Below are 22,858 nucleotides of genomic sequence, written 5' to 3' on the forward strand. Positions count from 1 at the left end.
AACAAGCTCGTCTTTCAGACTTGAGACAGGAAATCGGAGAACCCGGAGGAAACCCACGCAGAGAATGTGGACTCCACACAGACAGTGACCCAAGTGGGAATTGAACCTGGGACCCTGGCGCTGTGAAGCAACAGTGCTAACCACTGTGCTACCGTGATATAGAGATCAGCAACTTGTCACCCTGGAGTCTTAGCCTTCACTGACACTTGGACAACTGGAGATAATTCAACCTGGGTCCCACCACAGCAATGTGCAAAGTCTGCCCTTCATGTTTGCTACTGTCTGCAAAATCCAAAAGTGGGGTAAAGACTTCTGGTCCAACGTGTTCCATTTGTCTTTTACAGCTCACTCTCCTATTTTCTAAGTGACCCCATAGAATTCTGCCCCATCAGCCTCTCCATTTCCTTTATGATTTTACTTAAAACTTAGGTGTTTGGTCCTCCTCCAGGTTTCTCCCTCTTACCCTCTCTCCATCTTTGTCTGATTGTGTCTCTGTGAAACATTTTGGAATGTTTTTATATCTTTAAGGCATTATTTAATGACAAGTTGCTGACTCTGGATCGACATCACACAAAGAAAACACTGATAATCTACAAGTTCAGGAGTGCTCAAGGGTGATTGATAATTCGAATGGCCTTCTGGGTGGAATAGTGGCAGCAAAGACTCTGATAGCAATCACAAAGCAATTAAATATTCTGTGGAAAGATAATCAGTAGCAGAATAGGCTACTTCATCTGTACTTTATAACCTTTGTGACAACACAATAACATGCCACAAAAAAGACTTCTTCTACTTCCTCTCTTTTCTAGGTGCTTAGTATTTCAGGCTTGGATGCTGTTGGCCAGATGACACTGCATCGTTGTGAACTTCAAGTTCATAATGACAATTCCTTGTGCTGGTGAACTAAATGTATGTAAGCCAGTATCTTTACAATAAACTTGTTTTAAAAGTATGATGTTACCCAATTATCTGCTAAAACAATACCTAGTGTACATCTAAACAACAAACTTTGGCACCCCCCAGAGTCTTTCTGGTGATCATTTTTTAAAAACTGAAAGTAAAGAATTGAAATGCATACATTTATGGATGGATGTGAAGACTTTTGAATTTTTAGGCTTCGGCATTTGAATGTTTCCAGATGCCACTGAAGCAGAGGGGTTTTCCAACCTGAACCAATGCAGATTAAAATAAATGTTTGAGGAAATACTCCTTAGAGCAAGTTCAGAGGTAGTAGTACTTGAGACCACTTGAGTTACAGAAGAGCATCATATTCCTCGTTAAGATCTGTCTGTCTCCAACTTCAAGTGTGATAAGCGAATACAGAGAAAGGTTGTCCATTGGTAAACCTTTGGGTTGGTAAATTCATTTTATAAGCATCCATTACTAAAAGTGAACTTCTGCTTTCTATTTTTACAATATCGGACAAGTGAGTTATTAGTTACTGAAAATCTTGCTTTAAAAAAGACACACATGATTTACATATTTTTATTAACATATTTTACAGTCAAATTTTGATTAATCCTAAGGTTTAATTTTCAATGTGCCAGAAAATGTTCAGCTTTTACAGTAATGTACTGTATTTAACATTCATTCATACAGGGTAACACACTGGTGAACACTCAACTTCTATCTCAAATTACACACCACTTGTTTTGCATGAAAATATTAATTTGTAAGTGGGTCTTAGAAAACTTAGGAAAACTAAAATAAAAATTCAGCAGCATGCACAAATTCAAGTACATTTATAATCAACTGCATGTCTGGCAATCAAACTGAGCTAGTATGGGAATAAAAAGAAACCAAAAGCCAATCACCATCTTTAAGAATCAGAGCAATAAAGAATGCTCCGTTTAAAATTAGCTTAGGATGATTCATAATTAAATACCATATTCACAGCATTAGCAGGTACAATTATACACTTGTGCTCACTGCTGTCTGGTTTATAAGCATATACTGTAGCTCAACTGCTTAAGTCTTTAATGCTGTTTATTAGTTATATTCTGCACTGCATTCTCACAGATCCTTTTTATTTTTAAAAAGAACACTTGACAAATTTGCCATTAGGCATCATAAAGTCTGTCAATTATTTTTGCATGTCAGATGATGGTATTACCATTGAATTATGAAATCTTTATAGAATTTGAAAATATTTGTTAAGTGAAAAATTGTATCTGAGTGAAACAAAATATCTGATTAGCTATTATATATCAATTTTCATTAACTCCCACTGTTTTACAAAGATCAATCACTGCAAACAATCTCACAAGCCAGTCCGTGACGATTCTGATGGGACCAAGCTTGTAATGTATTTATGAGTTGTAGCACTTAATGAATTACTTCCCTGAATATGTAATTTTATTAAATTCTTTGTAGTATATTTTTTCATGATTTAGTAGACATAAACGTCCGTTAACAGGTCTGTGTGCCTTTGCATCAGGTAGAAATATGACTGAAATGCTTTCTTCCTTTGAACACCAAAAATAAAACATATTTTATGCAGTTTTGAAACTAGACATTTAGAAATGTCTAGACTAGCTATACTTAAGTCAAAAGTTGAAAATAATTTGCTAAAGTCAGCTGAATTTTTAAAAAAGTAAACAAAAAGCAAGATTTCAGATCTCCAGAATCACTGGAATTTCTATAATGAAAAGACAACATGAGAAGTGTCCATACCATGTTGCAGTTAAATTCTGGATCTCAACTGCACTTTGGATACATTAGGACTGCTCATTTCCCACAATGATCTGAATTTCTGCTGTTTAGTAAATCAGATAGAAATGGGAGTAATTACTCTGCACAACTGCAATACAATTAAACCTAGAGCTGACAATGGTTATCAGAAACAGATATCTGCGATAGGGAAGGCTGATGTACTTCAGTTCTAATCATCACATAACATACCACAGTGTCAAGGTGGCACATCTGTAATTAAAACATTTTAAATTTTATATGGTGACCAAACTTAGTAAACACACCATCTCCATAAGGTGCTTATAAACTGTCAAAGCATAAAGCTAGGTTCCCAAATAAGCAATTGGTTAAAAAAATGTAGTTGTTCTGTTATTAGCAGCAGTCAGTTCCAAATATTTATTTTTCTCAGTTACCTTTAACAAAATAAGAAACAAAATTTCCTGAGACTGAACGTTTTACAGCCTAATTTTCTTTTAATTCAGAAGTTTCTACAGATTGAAGCCTTCTCTTGTATAATTGTTTGAAGTAAACTGGGCAAGTTACAGTAAACTTTGTAAGAATTATTATGGCCAGAGTTATAAATCAAAACCTCTCTAAAGTAAGGAAAAACTCAGCACAAACTTATCAGAAAAAATGTCACAACAGATGCAGCAGGCTTCAAATAAAAAAATTCTAAATAGTGTACCGCTATCAAGTGTATATGACCAGGTTTTATCCTCCTACAGATGAGTACTTTTCCTAATGAAAGGGAATCAGCAACCAACTCTTCAAAAATTACACACTGTATCTGTCTTGTCCGTGTACTATAAACATTGCATCAATTTTAATGAGGGACACATACAAATTCAAATTGTGCTTATTGTACTCATACATTGCTACAATTGCTTCAATATGACTAATAAATAATAGGTCTTTACTTTATAGATATTTTAACCCATTTCTGGACTCAGGCTTTTAGGTTTGCTGGGATGTTTCACACAGTGCCATAAAAGTGATATTAATAGCACCTTTGCATATGCAGAATAATGATTTTTGTGGATTGCTTTTTAACAAAATGGCTACTTTTAAAAATAAACTCCGTAACATTTGTATGAACTAAAGCTTCTTGATGGCCATGTTTCAGGAAGGATGTGTAAGTCAGTTATAATCCATTGTAATGTGGCCCCCATCTTTTATTGATGTGATCAAAGGTATGTGTCACCCATTGTTGCTCTAAAACTTTATAGCGTTCGTTGCACAGGTACAATGGTTTGCCACGTCTGCAAATAAAAGAAAAAGCATCAAGTATAAAGAAATACAAAATAAAATACATGTAATTAATCATAACTGCACTACACTAAAAATAAAACAGATAGACGGTTTAATCTCTCATATTGTAAGAAGATAATAAATAACTTTTGATGGGCGAAAGAAGAAAGGAATTGCAATTTTATCTGGGAAGGCTCAAAATTCCTCATTTATATCCCTCCATCTTAATGCCACACTTCCAACTGACCCAGCTGCCAAGGGCAAGACCAAGTGTAGTGGTGCTCTAGTGGGAATGGCACCCGGCTAGCAATCCAGAGGCACAGGCTAATGCTCTGGGGACATGGATTTAATCCCACTACAGCAGCTGTTGGAAGTTATATAACAAATCTGGAATTGGAAAGCTAGTTTTGGTAAAAGTGACCATGAAACCATTGTTGATTGTCATAAAAATCCATTTGGTTCACTAATCCCCTTTTGGGGAGGAAATTGGACATCCTTATCTGATCTGGTCTACATGTGACCCCAGATCCATAGCAATATGGTTGACTCTCAAATGTTCTCTGAAATGGCCTAACAAACTATTCAGTCGTATCAAACGGCGACAAAGTATACAAAAAGGAATGAAACCAGGTGGACCACCCGGCATCGACTTGGCACCAGGAATGACAACGGCAACTCCAGCCCGGTCGCATTGCAATGTCCTCCTTATTACTATCTGGGCAGCTGGTGCTGAAATTGGGAGAGCAGACAAGTTGAGCAACAGCCTGACATGCATACTCATGGAATCATATCTTACAGGCAATGTCCCAGATACCACCATCACTATCCCTAGCTATGTCCAGAAGTGGCAGCACAATTCTCAACCTCAACTCTGGACCCCATGAGGCCTGATGGCATCATGTCAAATATGGCCAAGGAAACCTGCTGCTGATTACCACCCACTCCTTCAGCTGATCTGTGTGCTCCTCCATGCTGAACACCACTTGGAGGGAGCACAGAATGTGGCTAGGGCACAGAATATACTCTGGTGAGGCACTTCAATGTTCATAACAAGGAGTAGCTCATTCGCACCACTACTGACGAAGCTGGTTGAGTCCTAAAGGCTACACTGGTTCTGCAGCAGGAGCTGAGGGAATCAAGAAGAAGGAAAAATCTACTTGACCTGATCCTCACCAATCTACATGTCACAGGTGTATCTATTCAAGACATTATCAATTGGAGTGACAACCGCACAGTACGTTTGGAGATGAAGTCCCGTCTTGATTGAGGATACCCTCCATCATATTGTGTCGCACTAACACTGTGCTAAAGGGGATTGATTTCAAACACATCTAGCAACCTGGTTCAATGAAGCATGAAGGAGGGTATGCCAGGAGAAGCACCAGGCCTACCTAAAAATAGGGTGTCAACATCGTGAAGCGACATCACAGAACTACTTGTGTGCCAAACAGTGAAAGCAGCATGCAATAGACAAGAACTAAGCAATCCCATAACCAACAGGCCAGATCTAAGTTCTCATCCAGTCGTGAATGGTGGAGGACAATTGAATAACTAACTGGAGAAGGCGGCTCCACAAATAGCCCCATTTTCTTCTTTAAAAAAAATATTTTATTGAGGCATTTATATTTTAAATTGTAACACAAGCACACCAAGAAACAAATTCCCCACCGACCTGCCCCCACCTTACACAACTCCCCCGTTATTAACCCCCCCCCAACCACTGCTGACACCTTACTTTTTCCCAAAGAATTTGATAAACGGCTGCCACCTCTGAGCAAACCCTTCCACCGAACCCCTCAAGGCAAACTTTATTTTCTCTAGCCTGAGAAACCCCGCCAGGTTGCTCACCCACACCCCTGACTTTGAAAGTCCGAGTCCCTCCACTCCAACCAAATCCGTCTCCGGGCTCGGTGCTGGACCCATGTGAGTGGATCCATGGAGGTTTGCCAGGCCGCAGGCCAGGGAATTTGCCTTCTTTTCCCACGTCCATAGAGCCTACTCCCGGATAGATTTTTTCATTTTGAGTAGGGCGCTAATCCCAAAAGTGGAGGGAACGGAATATTCGCCCATAGCCATCTCCGACCACGCCCCGCATTGGGTGGAGCTGGAGTTGGGAGAGGAGAGGGACCAGCGCCCACTGTGGTGCCTCGATGTGGGACTGTTGGCGGATGAGGGGGTGTGCGGGTGGGTACGGGGGTGTATTGAAAGATACTTGGAGGCCAACGACAACGGGCAGGTGCAGGTGGGGGTAGTCTTGGAGGCGTTGAAGGCGCTGGTCAGGGGAGAGCTCGTGAGGACTTTTAATCAGGCGAGGGAGGGGGGAACCTTGCCCCCGACAATGTCCAGGGTGCTGATTTCTTTGATCTTGAAGCGGGACAAGGATCCATTGCAATGCGGGTCGTATAGACCGATCTCGCTCCTCAATGTTGACGCTAAGTTGCTGGCGAAGGTGCTGGCTACGAGAATTGAGGACTGTGTCCCGGGGGTGATTCATGAAGACCAGACGGGATTTGTGAAGGGTAGGCAGCTAAATACAAATGTGCAGAGGCTCCTCAATGTGATTATGATGCCCTCAGTGGAGGGGGAAGCGGAGGTAGTGGCAGCTATGGACGCGGAGAAGGCCTTTGATCGGGTGGAGTGGGAGTATCTTTGGGAAGTGTTGCGGAGGTTTGGGTTCGGGGAGGGGTTCATCAGTTGGGTAAGGCTGCGATATAGTGCCCCGGTGGCAAGTGTGGCTACGAACCGGCGGAGGTCGGAGTACTTTTGGCTGTACCGGGGGACGAGGCACGGGTGCCCCTTATCCCCCTTGTTGTTTGCACTGGCAATTGAGCCGTTGGCCATGGCACTGAGGGAGTCCAGGAAATGGAGGAGATTGGTCGGGGACAATGACACCGGGTGCCGTTGTATGCCGATGACCTGTTGTTGTATGTTGTGGATCCAGTGGAGGGAATGGCGGAGGTCATGCGGATCCTTAGGGAGTTTGGGGACTTTTCGGGGTATAAACTCAACGTAGGGAAGAGTGAGCTCTTTGTGGTGCATTCAGGGGACCAAGGAAGGGGGATAGACAAGCTACCGCTGAAGAGGGCGGAAAGGAGCTTTCGGTACCTAGGAGTTGGGGGGCCCTGTACAAGCTCAATTTGACGCGGTTGGTGGAGCAGATGCAGGAGGATTTTAAAAGATGGGATATGCTGCCACTCTCACTAACGGGTAGGGTGCAGTCGGTCAAAATGACGGTCCTCCCGAGGTTTCTCTTTGTGTTCCGGTGCCTTCCCATTCTGATCCCCAAGGCCTTTTTCAAATGGTTAAGCAGGAGCATCATGGGATTTGTGTGGGCGAGTAAGACCCCGAGGGTGAAGCGAGTTTTTCTGGAGCGTAGCAGGGGGGGGGGGGGGGGCTGGCGCTGCCGAATTTGTGTGGCTATTATTGGGCAGCCAATGTGGCGATGATCCGTAAGTGGGTAATGGAGGGAGAGGGGGCGGCGTGGAAGAGGCTAGAGATGGCGTCCTGTGTGGGCACGAGCCTGAAGGCACTGGTGACGGCACCGCTGCCGCTCTCGCCGACAAGGTACACCACGGGTCCGGTGGTGGCGGCGACGCTGAAGATCTGGGGGCAGTGGAGGTGACACAGGGGCGAGGTGGGAGCCTCGGTTCGGTCCACGATTCGGGAGAACCATCGGTTCGTCTTGGGAAGGATGGATCGGGGGTTTCGGAGCTGGCACCAGGCAGAATGGGGGGACCTGTTCATCGATGGGACGTTTGCGAGCCTAGGGGCGCTGGAGGAGAAGTTTGGGCTACCCCCGGCAAACGCTTTCAGGTACATGCAAGTGAGGGCGTTTGTGAGGCAGCAGGTGAGGGAATTCTCGCTGCTTCCGGCACGTGGGATTCAGGACATGGTGATTTCAGGTGGATGGGTTGGAGAAGGCAGGGTTTCGGTGATTTACCATTAGCTGCACGAAGAGGAGGAGGCCTCGATGGAGGAGTTAAAGGGCAAGTGGGAGGATGAGCTTGGGGAGGAGATAGATGAGGGTCTGTGGGCTGATGCCCTGAGTAGGGTTAATTCTTCCTCCTCTTGCGCCAGGCTCAGACTAATACAGTTCAAAGTTACTCACAGAGCGCATATGACAGGGGTGAGGTTGAGTAGGTTCTTTGGGGTGGAGGACAGATGCGGGAGGTGCTCGGGGAGCCCGGCAAATCACGTCCACATGTTCTGGTCGTGCCTGGCGCTGGGTGGGCTTTGGAGGGGTTTTGCGAGGACTATGTCCAAGGTGGTGAATGCCCGGGTCAAGCCGAGGGGATTAGCATTATTTGGGGTATCGGACGAGCCGGGCGTGCAGGAGGCGAAAGAGGCCGGTATTCTGGCCTTTGTGTCCCTGGTAGCCCGGCGGAGGATTTTGCTACTATGGAAAGATGCGAAGCCCCCTAGTGTGGAAGCCTGGATCAATGACATGGCAGGGTTCATCCAGCTGGAGAGGATAAAGTTTGCCTTGCGAGGGTCTGTGCAAGGGTTCCTCAGGCGGTGGCAACCGTTCCTAGACTATCTCGCGGAGCGTTAGGAGGTGGTCAGCAGCAGCAGCAGCCCAGGGCCGGGGGGGGGGGGGGGGGGGGGGGGGGGGGGGTTCTTTTGGGGTGGCGTTTAGGTTAAGGTGGTTTTTTTTCCCTATTTGTGTTTTTTAATGTTATATGGGGGGGGTTATTGTTGTGGGGGAAATCCAATGTATAGTTTCTGCTTGTTGTGTTCTTGTTTCTTTCCTTTTGTTGGGGGGGGGGGGTTGTTGAAAATTTGTTTAAACATTTGAATAAATATATTTTATTAAAAAAATAACGTTGGCAGACCCCTGCCAGAATTCCCCAAGCTTTGGTAAATATCCCCATTCTCAATGATAGGGGAGCCCAGCACATCAGTGCACAAAACATGGCTGAAGTGTTTGCAACCACCTTCAGCCAGAAAAGCTGAGTGGATGATCCATTTCAGCCTACCCCTGAGCTACCCAGCATCACAGATGCCAGTCTTTAGCCAATTCGATTCACTCCACATGATGTCAAGAAGCCGCTGAAGGCACTGGATTCTGCAAAGACTATGGGCCCTGACAATAATACTGAAGACTTGTGTTCCAGGACCAGCTACGTTCTGAGCCAAGCAGTTCCAGTACAGCTGCAGCACTAGCATCTACCCGGCACAAATGAATCTCTGCTTCACCTGGGGTCTTGAACGGTGAGGAGGTAAAGGGGCAGGTGTTACATCTTCTGCAATTGCATGGGAAGGGGATGAGGTGTTGGGGGAGATGGAGGAGTCAACCAGGTTGTCCCTATGGAATGTTTATAGGGGAAGGTGTGCTTGTTGGTGGCACCATGCTGTAGTTGGCAGAACTTACTCAGCAATAACCTGTCCACTGATGTTCAGTTTGGATTCTGCCAGGGGTCCTCAGCTCCTGACTTCATTACAGCCTTGATCCAGAAATGGATAAAAGAACTGAGCTCCCGAGGTGAGGCAAGAATGACTGCCCTTGACATCAAGGCAACATTTGACCAAGTATGGAATCAAGGATCCCTAGCAAAACTGGAGCCAATGGGAATCAGGGGACAAAACTCTTCACTTGTCGGGAGTCATACCTAGCACAAAGGACGATGAACGTGATAGTTTGAGGTTAATCATCCCAGTCCCAGGACATCACTGAAGGAGTTTTTCAGGGTCCTGCCCTCGGCCCAATCATCTGCAACTACTTCATCAACGACCGTCCCTCCATCATAAGTAGGGCAGTTCAATGATGATTGCAAAAAGTTCAGCAACATTCATAACTCCGCAGATAGTGAAATAGTCTGTGCCCACATGCTACAAGCCCTGGAGAGCATTCAGCATTGTGTTTGATTAGATTAGATTGGATTTGTTTATTGTCACGTGTACCGAGGTACAGTGAAAAGTATTGTTCTGCGTACACTTCAGACAGATCATTCCATACATGAAAAGAAAATACATAGGGCATACATAAAGTACACAATGTAAATACATAGACACAGGCATCGGGTGAAGCATACGGAGTGCAGTACTACTCAGTAGAGAAGATGTGCGAAGAGATCAGATCAGCCCATAAGAGGGTTGTTTAGGAGTCTGGTAACAGCGGGGAAGAAGCTGTTTTTGAATCTGTTAGTGTGTATACTCAGACTTTTGTATCTCTTGCCTGATGGAAGAAGTTGGAGGAGTGTATAAGCCGGGTGGGAAGGGTCTTTGATTACACTGCCCGCTTTCCCAAGGCAGCGGGAGGTGCAGACAGAGTCAATGGATCGGAGGCAGGTTTATGTGCTGGACTGGGCGGTGTTCACAACTCTGTAGTTCCTTACGGTCTTGGGCCGAACAGTTGCCATAACAGGCTGTGGTGCAGCCAGATAGGGTGCTTCCTATGGTGCAAGTTGGCAAGAGTCAATGTGGACCTGCCGAATTTCCTTAGTTTCCTGAGAATGTATAGGCACTGATGTGCTTTCTTCTTTTTAAGAAAATATTTTATTGAAGCATTTAAAATTTTCACAGTTTAACACATTAACATTTCTCAAACAGTCGCGTGGGCCGACACATGAATATATATATATATATATATATAAAAAAAGAAAAGAACCCCAAAAGAACGCAATGTCCCCAACTGCCCACATTTCCTGGCTACCGTATACGGAGTTCCCAATCATTATTTTTTAATGTTTTTTGTATAAATATTTCTTTATTCTCCTCCTTTTTCGCAATTTCTCCCAAATTTACACCCACAACAATAAACAATAATCAGTAATAAACAATAATCAGTCACAAATATGTCAATCCCCACATGAATAACAACGATCCCATCCTCCCACCAAACCCAAAACATTTGCCCACATTTCACATAAACAACTGACAAAAAGGAATCAGGAATCACCCATGGCCACCATTAATACCCATCGCCCCCCTCCCCCCCCCAACCCTCCCACCCACCCCCCCAACTAATGTTCGATGTTATCCAGTTCCTAAAAGTGCATAATGAATAATGCCCATGAATGTTCGAACCCCTCCATCCTTCCCCTCAGTTCAAACTTAACCTTCTCAAGAGTCAAGAATTCCAAGAGGTCTCCCCGCCACGCCAGGTCACAGGTCATGCTGCCCTCCAACCCATCAGGATTCGCCTTTGGGCGATCAACGAGGCGAAGGCTACAACATCTGCCTCCGCACCCGTTTCGAACCCTGGCTGGTCCGACACCCTGAATATGACCTCCCGGGGACCCGGGTCCAGTTTCACGTGCACCACTTTAGAAATTACCCTAAAAACCTCCTTCCAGTAATCTCCTAGCTTTGGACAGAACCAAAACATATGAACGTGGTTAGCACCCCCCCCCCCCGCAACGTTAACACACATCGTTATTCCTTCAAAGAATCGGCTCATCCTCGCCCTCGTGAAGTGTGCTCTGTATACGACCTTCAGTTTTATCAGGCCCAACCTCGCGCACGAGGTGGAGGCATTCACTCTCCGGAGCACCTCACACTAGAACCCCTCCTCCATATCCTCTCTCAACTCTTCCTCCCACTTTGCTTTGATCCGTTCCAGTAGTGCCTTCTCCTCCTCCAAAATAGCTCCGTAGACCGCTGACACTACCCCCTTCTCCAGGCCCATCTGTCGTCAGCACCTCCTCCAGCAATGTGGAGGCCGGCTCCTCCGGGAAGTTCTGTATCTCCCTTCTGGCAAAATCTCGAACCTGCATGTATCGAAACATTTCCCCCTGCTCCAGCCTATACTTCGCTTCCAGCTCCTTCAATCCTGCAAACCGACCCCTAAGAAACAAATCTTTTACAGTCTTAATCCCCTTCTCCTCCCATTTCTGAAAATTTCCATCCCACCGTCTGGCTCAAATCTGTGATTCCCCTGAATCGGCATTTCCCTTGACCCTGCCCCCAACCCAAAGTGTTGGCGAAACTGCCTCCAAATTCTCAATGAAGCTATTATTACCGGACTCCCTGAGTACTTCCCCGGGGCTATCGGGAGCGGCGCTATTGCTAGTGCTTTCAATCCCGACCCCCTGCACAAACTCTCCTCCATTCTGACCCACTTGGAATCAACCCTTCTTACCCAACTCCGCACCTTCTCCACATTCGCCGCCCAGTAGTAATACATCAGGTTCGGAAGACCCAAACCCCCTGCCTGCCTTCCCCTCTGTAGTAGCACCTTTCTAACTCTAGCCACCTTCCCTCCCCATATGAACGACGTAATGTTTTGTGCTTAAACAAAGGAGATTACAATGGGATGAGAGAAGAACTAGCTAAGGTAGACTGGGAGCAAAGACTCTATAGTGAAACAGTTGAGGAACAGTGGAGAACCTTCCAAGTGATTTTCCACAGTGCTCAGCAAAGTTTTATACCAACAAAAAGGAAGGACGGTAAAAATCGACCGTGGATATCTAAGGAAATAAGGGAGAGTATCAAATTGAAGGAAAAAACAGACAAAGTAGCAAAGATCAGTGGGAGACTAGAGGACTGGGAAATCTTTAGGGGGCAACAGAAAGCTACCAAAAAAGCTATAAAGAAGAGTAAGATAGATTATGAGAGTAAACTTGCTCAGAATATAAAAACAGATAGTAAAAGTTTCTACAAATACAGAAAACAAAAAAGAGTGGCTAAGGTAAATATTGGTCCTTTAGAGGATGAGAAGGGAGATTTAATAATGGGAGATGAGGAAATGGCTGAGGAACTGAACAGGTTTTTTGGGTCGGTCTTCACAGTGGAAGACACAAATAACATGCCAGTGACTGATGGAAATGAGGCTATGACAGGTGAGGACCTTGAGAGGATTGTTATCACCAAGGAGGTAGTGATGGGCAAGCTCATGGGGCTAAAGGTAGACAAGTCTCCTGGACATGATGGAATGCATCCCAGAGTGCTAAAAGAGATGGCTAGGGAAATTGCAAATGCACTAGTGATAATTTACCAAAATTCACTAGACTCTGGGGTGGTCCCGGCGGATTGGAAATTAGCAAACGTGACACCACTGTTTAAAAAAGGAGGTAGGCAGAAAGTGGGTAATTATAGGCCAGTCAGCATAACTTCGGTAGTAGGGAAGATGCTGGAATCTATCATCAAGGAAGAAATAGCGAGGCATCTGGATGGAAATTGTCCCATTGGGCAGACGCAGCATGGGTTCATAAAGGGCAGGTCGTGCCTAACTAATTTAGTGGAATTTTTGAAGACATTAACAGTGCGGTAGATAACGGGGAGCCAATGGATGCGGTATATCTGGATTTCCAGAAAGCCTTTGACAAGGTGCCACACAAAAGGTTGTTGCATAAGATAAAGATGCATGGCATTAAGGGGAAAGTAGTAGCATGGATAGAGGATTGGTTAATTAATAGAAAACAAAGAGTGGGGATTAATAGGTGTTTCTCTGGTTGGCAATCAGTAGCTAGTGGTGTCCCTCAGGGATCAGTGTTGGGCCCACAACTGTTCACAATTTACATAGATAATTTGGAGTTGGGGACCAAGGGCAATGTGTCCAAGTTTGCAGACGACACTAAATAAGTGGTAAAGCAAAAAGTGCAGAGGATACTGGAAGTCTGCAGAGGGATTTGGATAGGCTAAGTGAATGGGCTAGGGTCTGGCAGATGGAATACAATGTTGACAAATGTGAGGTTATCCATTTTGGTAGGAACAACAGCAAAAGGGATTATTATTTAAATGATAAAATATTAAAACATGCTGCTGTGCAGAGAGACCTGGGCGTGCTAGTGCATGAGTCGCAAAAAGTTGGTTTTCAGGTGCGACAGGTGATTAAGAAGGCAAATGGAATTTTGTCCTTCATTGCTAGAGGGATGGAGTTTAAGACTAGGGAGGTTCTGCTGCAATTGCATAAGGTGTTAGTGAGGCCACACCTGGAGTATTGTGTTCAGTTTTGGTCTCCTTACTTGAGAAAGGACGTACTGGCACTGGAGGGTGTGCAGAGGAGATTCACTAGGTTAATCCCAGACCTGAAGGGGTTGGATTACGAGGAGAGGTTGAGTAGACTGGGACTGTACTCGTTGGAATTTAGAAGGATGAGGGGGGATCTTATAGAAACATAAGATTATGAAGGGAATAGATAGGATAGATGCGGGCAGGTTGTTTCCACTGGCGGGTGAAAGCAGAACTAGGGCGCATAGCCTCAAAATAAGGGGAAGTAGATTTAGGACTGAGTTTAGGAGGAACTTCTTCACCCAAAGGGTTGTGAATCTATGGAATTCCTTGCCCAGTGAAGCAGTAGAGGCTCCTTCATTCAATGTTTTTAAGATAAAGAGAGATTGTTTTTTGAAGAATAAAGGGATTAAGGGTTATGGTGTTCGGGCCGGAAAGTGGAGCTGAGTCCACAAAAGATCAGCCATGATCTCATTGAATGGTGGAGCAGGCTCAAGGGGCCAGATGGCCTACTCCTGCTCCTAGTTCTTATGTTCTTATGTTAATCCTTCCCTCAATCTCTCTGAAAAAAGCCTTTGGCAGGAAAATCGGCAGGCATTGCAAAATAAACAGAAATCATGGCAACAAGTTCATTTTAATCACCTGTACCCGACCCGCCACTGACAGAGGGAGACCATCCCACCTTGCCAGATCAGCTTTCACTCTCCCCACCAAACTAGAAATGTTGTACCTGCGGAGCCCCCCCCCCCCACCCCATAACTCCCGGGCAACCTGTACCCCCAGGTACCTAAAGTGAGTCCCTGCCCTACGGTATGGCAGTCCCCTCCACGCGACCCTGCTCCAGAAGTGCCCTCTTTACTCTCGGGGTTTTCCCCGCCCATTCAAAACCTGTAATCGCCGCATTTATTTTTTTAAAAAAAGCCTTTGGGACAAAAATCGAAAGGCATTAAAACAAGAAAAGCAGTCTTGGGAGGACTGTCTTCACCGTCTGGACCCTTCCCGCAACGTCAGCGGGAGCATGTCCCATCTGTGGAAATCCCTTTTCATTTGGTCAACCGCTTTGCCAGATTTAACTTGTGGAGCTGCCTCTGCTATTTAGCCACTTGGATCCCTAAATATCTGAAACTCCCGCCACCACTTTAAAAGGTAACTCCCTCAGTCTCCTTTCCTGTCCCCGCGCCTGGATCACAAACATCTCGCTCTTTCCCTTATTCAGCTTGTAGCCTGAAAATCACCCAAATTCTCCCAGTACCTCCATGATTTCGGTCATCCCCCCCACACCAGGTCTGTAACATAAAGTAGCAAGTCATCCGCATAAAGAGAAACCCTGTACTCCACCCACCCCCTCACTATTCCCCGCCACGCACTCGATGCTTTAAGGACCATTGCTAAAGGCTCTATGGCCAGGGCAAACAGTAATGGAGAGAACAGGCATCCTTGCCTTGTCCCTCTCCCGAGATTAGAATATTCTGACCGGGTTCAGTTGGTTCTCACATTTGCCACCAGGGCCTAATACAACAGCCGGACCGAGTCCACAAATCCCTGCCCGAACCGAAACCTGCCTAAAATATCCCATAGGTACTTCCACTCCACCCGGTCGAAAGTCTTCTTTGCGTCCATGGCTACTACCACCTCAGCCTCGAGCCCCTCGGCTGGCATCATGATAACATTGAGAAGCCGCCTAATATTAGACGCTAAGTGCCTGCCCTTCACGAACACCGTCTGATTCCCACCTATTATCTCCAGGACACAATCCTCTATTCTGGTGGCCAAGATCTTTGCCAGTAATTTAACATCCACATTCAAAAGGAAAATTGGTCTGTACGATCCACAGCTCTCAGGGTCCTTGTCTTGCTTCAGGATGAGAGAGATTGATGCCTGTGACAGCGTTGGGGGAAGCATTCCTAACTCCTTGGATTCATTGAAAGCTTTGACTAACAGCGGTTCCACTAGCCCCAAAAACTTTTTGTGAAATTCCACTGGGAGTCCGTCAGGTCCCGGGGCCTTACCCGTTTGCATTGCCCCCAATCTGTCTATCACTTCACCAAGCCCAATTGGGCCCCCCAAAACTTCCACCAGCTCATCTACCTTCGGGAACTCCAGCCTCTCCAGGAATTGGTTCATTCCCTCCTCCCACTCAGGGGGTTCGGACTCGTATAAACGGCTATAAAATTCCAGGAACACATCATTAACCGCCCCGAGTCCCTTACTACTTCCCCCCTGACATCCTTAATTTTCCCTATCTCACTTGCCGCCTCCAGCTTCCTCAGCTGATGTGCCAACATCCTACCAGCTTTCTCCCCATATTCGTACACTGCCCCTTTTACCCTCCTCAGCTGTCCCTCCGCCTTGCCTGTGGAAAGGAGCCCAAAATCCATTTGAAGTCTCTGGCGCTCCTTCAGGAGCTCCTCATTCGGGGACTCTGCATATCTTCTTTCCACACGCAAGATTTCTCCTACTAGTCTATCGAGCTCCGCCCGTTCAGTCCTCTCCCTATGGGCCCGAATCAAAATATATTCCGCTCTGATGACCGCTTTCAATTCCTCCCACACCACCCCAGCCGCGGTCTCTCCCGTGTCGTTGGTGTTTATATACCCACCGAATGGCCTCCCTCACTCGCTCACATATCTTATCGTCTGCTAACAACCCTGCATCTAGCCTCCACTTTGGGCGCTGAGAGTTTCCCGTGTTCACCTGTAGGTCTAGCAAATGTGGCGCGTGGTCCGATACTACGATTGCTGAATACTCTGTGCCCACTACCCCTGTCAATAATGTTTCGTCCAATATAAAAATATCGATCCTGGAGTACTCCTTGTGAACATGGGAGTAGAATGAATATTCCTTACTCCTTGGCTTCTCAAATCTCCACGGATCAGCACCTCCCATGTGCTCCATGAACCCTCGCAGCTCTTTTGCCATTGCTGACAATTTCCCCAAACTAGAACTTGACTGGTCCATCCAAGGATCTAAGACCGTATTAAAATTACCCACCATGATCGGTCATCCTGAAGGGGGAGGGCAAACAGGCAGAGGTTGTTGTACTATTGGCACTAACAACATAGGCAGGAAGGGGCATGAGGTCCTGCAGCAGGGATTCAGGGAGCTAGGCAGAAAGACAGGACCTCTAGGGTTGTAATCTCGGGATTGTGCCACGTGCCAGTGAGGCTAGAAATAGGAAGATAGAGCAGCTAAACACGTGGCTAAACAGCTGGTGTAGGAGGGAGCGTTTCCGCTATCTGGACCACTGGGAGCTCTTCCGGGGCAAGTGTGACCTGTATAAGAAGGACAGGTTGTATCTAAACTGGAGAGACATAAATATCCTGGCTGCGAGGTTTGTTAGTGTCACACGGGAGGGTTTAAACTAGTATGGCAGGGGGGTGGGTACCGTAGCAATAGGTCAGAAGGTGAAAACATTGAGAACTAGGGAAGACGGCAAGTATGGCTCTGAGGAAGAGCAGACAGGGAGATGTTGCTGAAAACAGTGGGTCTGGTGGCCTGAAGTGTATATGTTTTAATGCAAGAAGTATAACGGATAAGGCAGATGAACTTAGAGCTTGGATTAGTACTTGGAACTATGATGTTGTTGCAATTACAGAGACCTGGTTGAGGGAAGGACAGGATTGGTAGCTAAACGTTCCAGGATTTAGATGTTTCAGGCGGGGTAGAGGGGGATGTAAAAGGGGTGGCGGAGTTGCGCTACTGGTAGTGAGAATATCACAGCTGTACTACGGGAGGACAACTCAGAGGGCAGCAAGGCGATATGGGTAGAGATCAGGAATAAGAAGGGTGCAGTCACAATGTTGGGGGTTTACTACAGGCATCCCAACAGCCAACGGGAGATAGAGGAGCAGATAGGTAGACAGATTTTGGAAAGGAGTAAAAGCAACAGGGTTGTTGTGATGGGAGACTTCAACTTCCCCAATATTGATTGGGACTCACTTAGTGCTAGGGGCTTGGACAGGGCAGAGTTTGTAAGGAGCATCCAGGAGGGCTTCTTAAAACAATATGTAGATAGTCCAACTAGGGAAGGGACTGTACTGGACCTGGTATTGGGGAATGAGCCCGGCCAGGTGGTAGAAGTTTCAGTAGGGGAGCATTTCGGGAACAGTGACCACAATTCAGTAAGTTTTAAAGTGCTGGTGGACAAGGATAAGAGTGGTCCTCGGGTGAATGTGCTAAATTGGGGGAAGGCTAATTATAACAATATTAGGCGGGAACTGAAGAACATAGATTGGGGACGGATGTTTGAGGGTAAATCAACATCTGACATGTGGGAGGCTTTCAAATGCCAGTTGAAAGGAATTCAGGACCGGTATGTTCCTGTGCAGAAGAAGGATAAATACGGCAAATTCCGGGAACCGTGGATAACGAGAGATATTGTAGGCCTCGTCAAAAAGAAAAAGGAGGCATTTGTCAGGGCTAGAAGGCTGGGAACAGACGAAGCCTGTGTGGAAAAGAAGGAAAGTAGGAAGGAACTTAAGCAAGGAGTCAGGAGGGCTAAAAGGGGTCATGAAAGGTCATTGGCAAATAGGGTTAAGGAAAATCCCAAGGCTTTTTACACGTACATAAAAAGCAAGAGGGTAGCCAGGGAAAGGGTTGCCCCACTGAAGGATGGGCAAGGGAATCTATGTGTGGAGCCAGAGGAAATGGGCGAGGTACAAAATGCATACTTTGCATCAGTATTCACCAAAGAGAAAGAATTGGTGGATGTTGAGTCTGGAGAAGGGTGTGTAGATAGCCTGGGTCACATTGAGATCCAAAAAGACGAGGTGTTGGGCGTCTTGAAAAATATTAAGGTAGATAAGTGCCCAGGGCTGATGGGATCTACCCCAGAATACTGAAGGAGGCTAGAGAGGAAATTGCTGAGGCCTTGACAGAAATCTTTGGATCCTCACTGTCTTCAGGTGATGTCCCGGAGAACTGGAGAATAGCCAATGTTGTTCCTTTGTTTAAGAAGGGTAGCAAGGATAATCCAGGGAACTACATGCCGGTGAGCCTTACGTCAGTGGTAGGGAAATTACTGGAGAGAATTCTTCGAGACAGGATCTACTCCCATTTTGAAGCAAATGGACGTATTAGCGAGAGGCAGCACGGTATTTTGAAGGGGAGGTCGTGTCTCACTAACTTGATGGAATTTTTCGAAGAGGTCACAAAAATCATTGATGCAGGTAGGGAAGTGGATGTTGTCTATATGGACTTCAGTAAGGCCTTTGACAAAGTCCCTCATGGCAGACTGGTACAAACGTTGAAGTCACACGGGATCAGGGGTGAGCTGGCATGATGGACACAGAACTGGCTAAGTCATAGAAGGCAGAGAGTAGCAATGGAAGGGTTCTTTTCTGATTGGAGGGCTGTGACTAGTGGTGTTACTCAGGGATCAGTGCTGGGACCTTTGCTGTTCGTAGTATATATAAATGATTTGGAGGAAAGTGTAACTGGTCTGATTAGTAAGTTTGCAGACGACACAAAGGTTGGTGGAATTGCGAATAGCGATGAAGACTGTCAGAGGATACAGCAGGATTTAGATCGTTTGGAGACTTGGGCGGAGAGATGGCAGATGGAGTTTAATCCGGACAAACGTGAGGTAATGCATTTTGGAAGGTCTAATGCAGGTAGAGAATATACAGTGAATGGTAGAACCCTCAAGAGTATTGACAGTCAGAGAGATCTAGGTGTACAGATCCACAGGTCACTGAAAGGGGCAACACAGGAGAAGGTAGTCAAGAAGGCATACAGCATGCTTGCCTTCATTGGACGGGGCACTGAGTATAAGAATTGGCAAGTCATGTTGCAGCTGTATAGAACCTTAGTTAGGCCATACTTGGAGTATAGTGTTCAATTTTGGTTGCCACACTACCAGAAGGATGTGGAGGCTTTCGAGAGGGTGCAGAAGAGATTTACCAGGATGTTGCCTGGTATGAAGGGCATTAGCTATGAGGAGCGGTTGAATAAACTCAGTTTGTTCTCACTGGAACGACGGAGGTTGAGGGGCGACCTGATAGAGGTCTACAAAATTATGAAGGGCATAGGCAGAGTGGATAGTCAGAGGCTTTATCCCAGGGTAGAGGGATCAATTACTAGGGAGCATAGGGGCAAGGTTTAGAGGAGATGTACGAGGCGAGTTTTTTTACACAGAGAGTAGTGAGTGCCTGGAACTCGCTGCCGGAGGAGGTGGTGGAAGCATGAACAATAGTGACATTTAAGGGGCATCTTGACAAATACATGAATAGGATGGGAATAGAGGGATATGGACCCAGGAAGTGTAGAAGATTTTAGTTTAGACGTGCAGCATGGTCGGCACAGGCTTCGAGGGCCGAAGGGCCTGTTCCTGTGCTGTATTTTTCTTTGTTCTTTGATCAACCGGTGCGAGTCCCCTGATAAGTCCCCTGGGCCGGATGGGATTTATCTTAGGATTCTCTGGGCAGCTAGGTAGGAGATTGCTGAGCCTTTGGCTTTGATCTTTAAGTCATCTTTGTCTACAGGAATAGTGCCAGAAGACTGGAGGATAGCAAATGTTGACCCTTTGTTCAAGAAGGGGAGTAGAGACAAACCCGGTAACTATAGACCAGTGAGCCTAACTTCTGTTGTGGGCAAAGTCTTGGAAAGGTTTATAAGAGATAGGATGTATAATCATCTGGAAAGGAATAATTTGATTAGAGATAGTCAACACGGTTTTATGAAGGGTAGGTCGTGCCTCACAAACCTTATTGAGTTCTTTGAGAAGGTGACCAAACAGGTGGATGAGGGTAAAGCAGTTGATGTGGTGTATATGGATTTCAGTGAAGCATTTGATAAGGTTCCCCACGGTAGGCTATTGCAGAAAATATGGAGGCATGGGATTCAGGGTTATTTAGCAGTTTGGATCAGAAATTGGCTAGCTGGAAGAAGGCAAAGGGTGGTGGTTGATGGGAAATGTTCAGCCTGGAGTCCAGTTACTAGTGGTGTACCACAAGGATTTGTTTTGGGGCCACTGCTGTTTTTATAAATGACCTGGAGGAGGGTGTAGAAGGATGTGTGAGTAAATTTGCAGATGACACTAAAGTCGATGGAGTTGTGGACAGTGCGGAAGGATGTTGCAAGTTACAGAGGGACATAAATAAGCTGCAGAGCTGGGATGAGAGGTGGCAAATGGAGTTTAATGCAGAAAAGTGTGAGGTGATTCATTTTGGAAGGAATAACAGGAAGACAGAGTACTTGGCTAATGGTAAGATTCTTGGTCGTGTGGATGAGCAGAGAGATCTCGGTGTCCATGTACATCCACCCAGGTTGAGAGGGTTAAGAAGGTGTACGGTATGTTAGCTTTTATTGGTAGAGGGATTGAGTTTTGTAGCCATGAGGTCATGTTGCAGCTGTACAAAACTCTGGTGTGGCCGCATTGGGAGTATTGCGTGCAATTCTGGTCACCGCATTATAGGAAGGATGTGGAAGCATTGGAAAGGGTGCAGAGATTTACCAGAATGTTGCCTGATATGGAGGGAAGATCTTATGAGGGAAGGCTGAGGGACTTGAGGCTGTTTTCATTAGAGAGAAGATGGTTAAGAGGTGACTTAATTGAGGCATACAAGATGATCAGAGGATTAGATAGGGTGGACAGTGAGAGCCTTTTTTCCCCTAGCACGAGGGGACATAGCTTTAAATTCAGGGGAGATAGATATAGGACAGATGTCAGAGGTAGGTTCTTTACTCAGAGTAGTAAGGGCGTGGAATGCCCTGCCTGCAACAGTAGTGGACTCACCAACACTAAGGGCATTCAAATGGTCATTGGATAGACATATGGACGATAAGGGAATAGTGTAGATGGGCTTTAGAGTGATTTCACAGGTCGGCGCAACATTGAGGGACGAAGGGCCTGCACTGCGCTGTATTGTTCTATGTTCTTCATACCTATGTCATTGGTGGTAATGTGAACCATGACCTCTGCCCATTTACCCTCCTCCAGAAAAATGTACTGCAGCTGCTCTGTGATATGACTGACCTCCATAAATATAACAATGTTCTTTTGTGCTTGGTACGACTCTAGCCAGTGGAGAGTTCTTCCTGAATTCCCACTGAAAAATGATGCTGCATACAGTCAAATGTTGCTTTGATGTCAATCGCAGTCACTCTGACCTCACCTCTGGAATTCAGCTGTTTTTTCCATGCTGGAGTGAGTGATTCTGGAGGAACCCAAACTGAGCATTGGTGAGCAGGTTACTGCCGAGTAAGTGCCACTTGATAGTGCTATTATCAACAGCTTCAATCATTCTGCTAATGATTGATGGGGCAATAAATTGGCTGGTTTGGCTGTGTCCTCTTTCTGGAATGGACACCCGGAGGCAATTGTCACATTGTCAGTACCTGTGTTCTACCTATACAGGAATATCTTGGCTAGGGGATTGACTAATCTTCAACAGTATGCCCTGACCGGGAGACAGGAATAGACACATATAAATATACGGCAACCTAGATATTTTATGAAATTATTTTTTATGTTTTCCTGAAGTCACTATTTCTGGAGTAAAAGAATGGCTCTAACTGATCTAACTTGGCTTCTGGAAGTTTCTGAGCAGTTTGAAAGTGAACAAACCTCACGCCGCCTGGAATGTAATACTCCTTGTATTGCATATATATTCCAGCCAAGTCAACATAATGGATTAGCAGATGGGATGTTTTCTCCAGCCAGCTACGGACCTGCAGCGCGTGTGATTAGCCGGGTGTTTCCCGGTGCTCGGAGAGCTGGGAAACACCCCGCACTCTAATGCCCATCACGTAGGCCAGGGGCCTCAGTGGGGAATTCCCCTACGAGGTCGCACCTAGCCCCGTTTTCTGCACTGTGGAGCTCCGCTCGCCGGAACTCGTCACCCATTATCTCTTGAGCCCCCGACACGACCCCTCCCCCCCCATGCCCCGACTCACTAGGGGGAGGTCACCGCACTACACCCGTCCAAGGCACAACCCGGTCCGATCACTGGTGTGAAGAAAATGCCAACTGGGCACACTGGCAGTGCCCCTGACAGTTGTCAGTGCTGAGCAACTTGGCAGTGCCAGG

At 46.0% G+C, this 22,858-nt stretch overlaps 1 protein-coding gene across 4 annotated transcripts in view; it reads right to left on the bottom strand.

Moving 5' to 3' along the window:
- Nucleotides 1–1,471: 1,471 nt before the first annotated feature.
- ubr3 (ubiquitin protein ligase E3 component n-recognin 3) overlaps nucleotides 1,472–22,858 on the bottom strand; it is a 606,570-nt gene continuing 585,183 nt past the window's right edge. For all 4 annotated transcript variants that reach the window (XM_072475854.1, XM_072475858.1, XM_072475857.1 and 1 more), the window contains one exon: nucleotides 1,472–3,950. In XM_072475854.1, coding sequence (XP_072331955.1) covers nucleotides 3,833–3,950 — 118 coding nt within the window. In that variant the 3' untranslated portion in view covers nucleotides 1,472–3,832. The remainder of the gene's footprint in view (nucleotides 3,951–22,858) is intronic.

The sequence above is a fragment of the Scyliorhinus torazame genome, chromosome 2, assembly GCF_047496885.1.
Source record: "Scyliorhinus torazame isolate Kashiwa2021f chromosome 2, sScyTor2.1, whole genome shotgun sequence".
In the NCBI taxonomy this organism is placed as follows: Eukaryota; Metazoa; Chordata; class Chondrichthyes; order Carcharhiniformes; family Scyliorhinidae; genus Scyliorhinus; species Scyliorhinus torazame.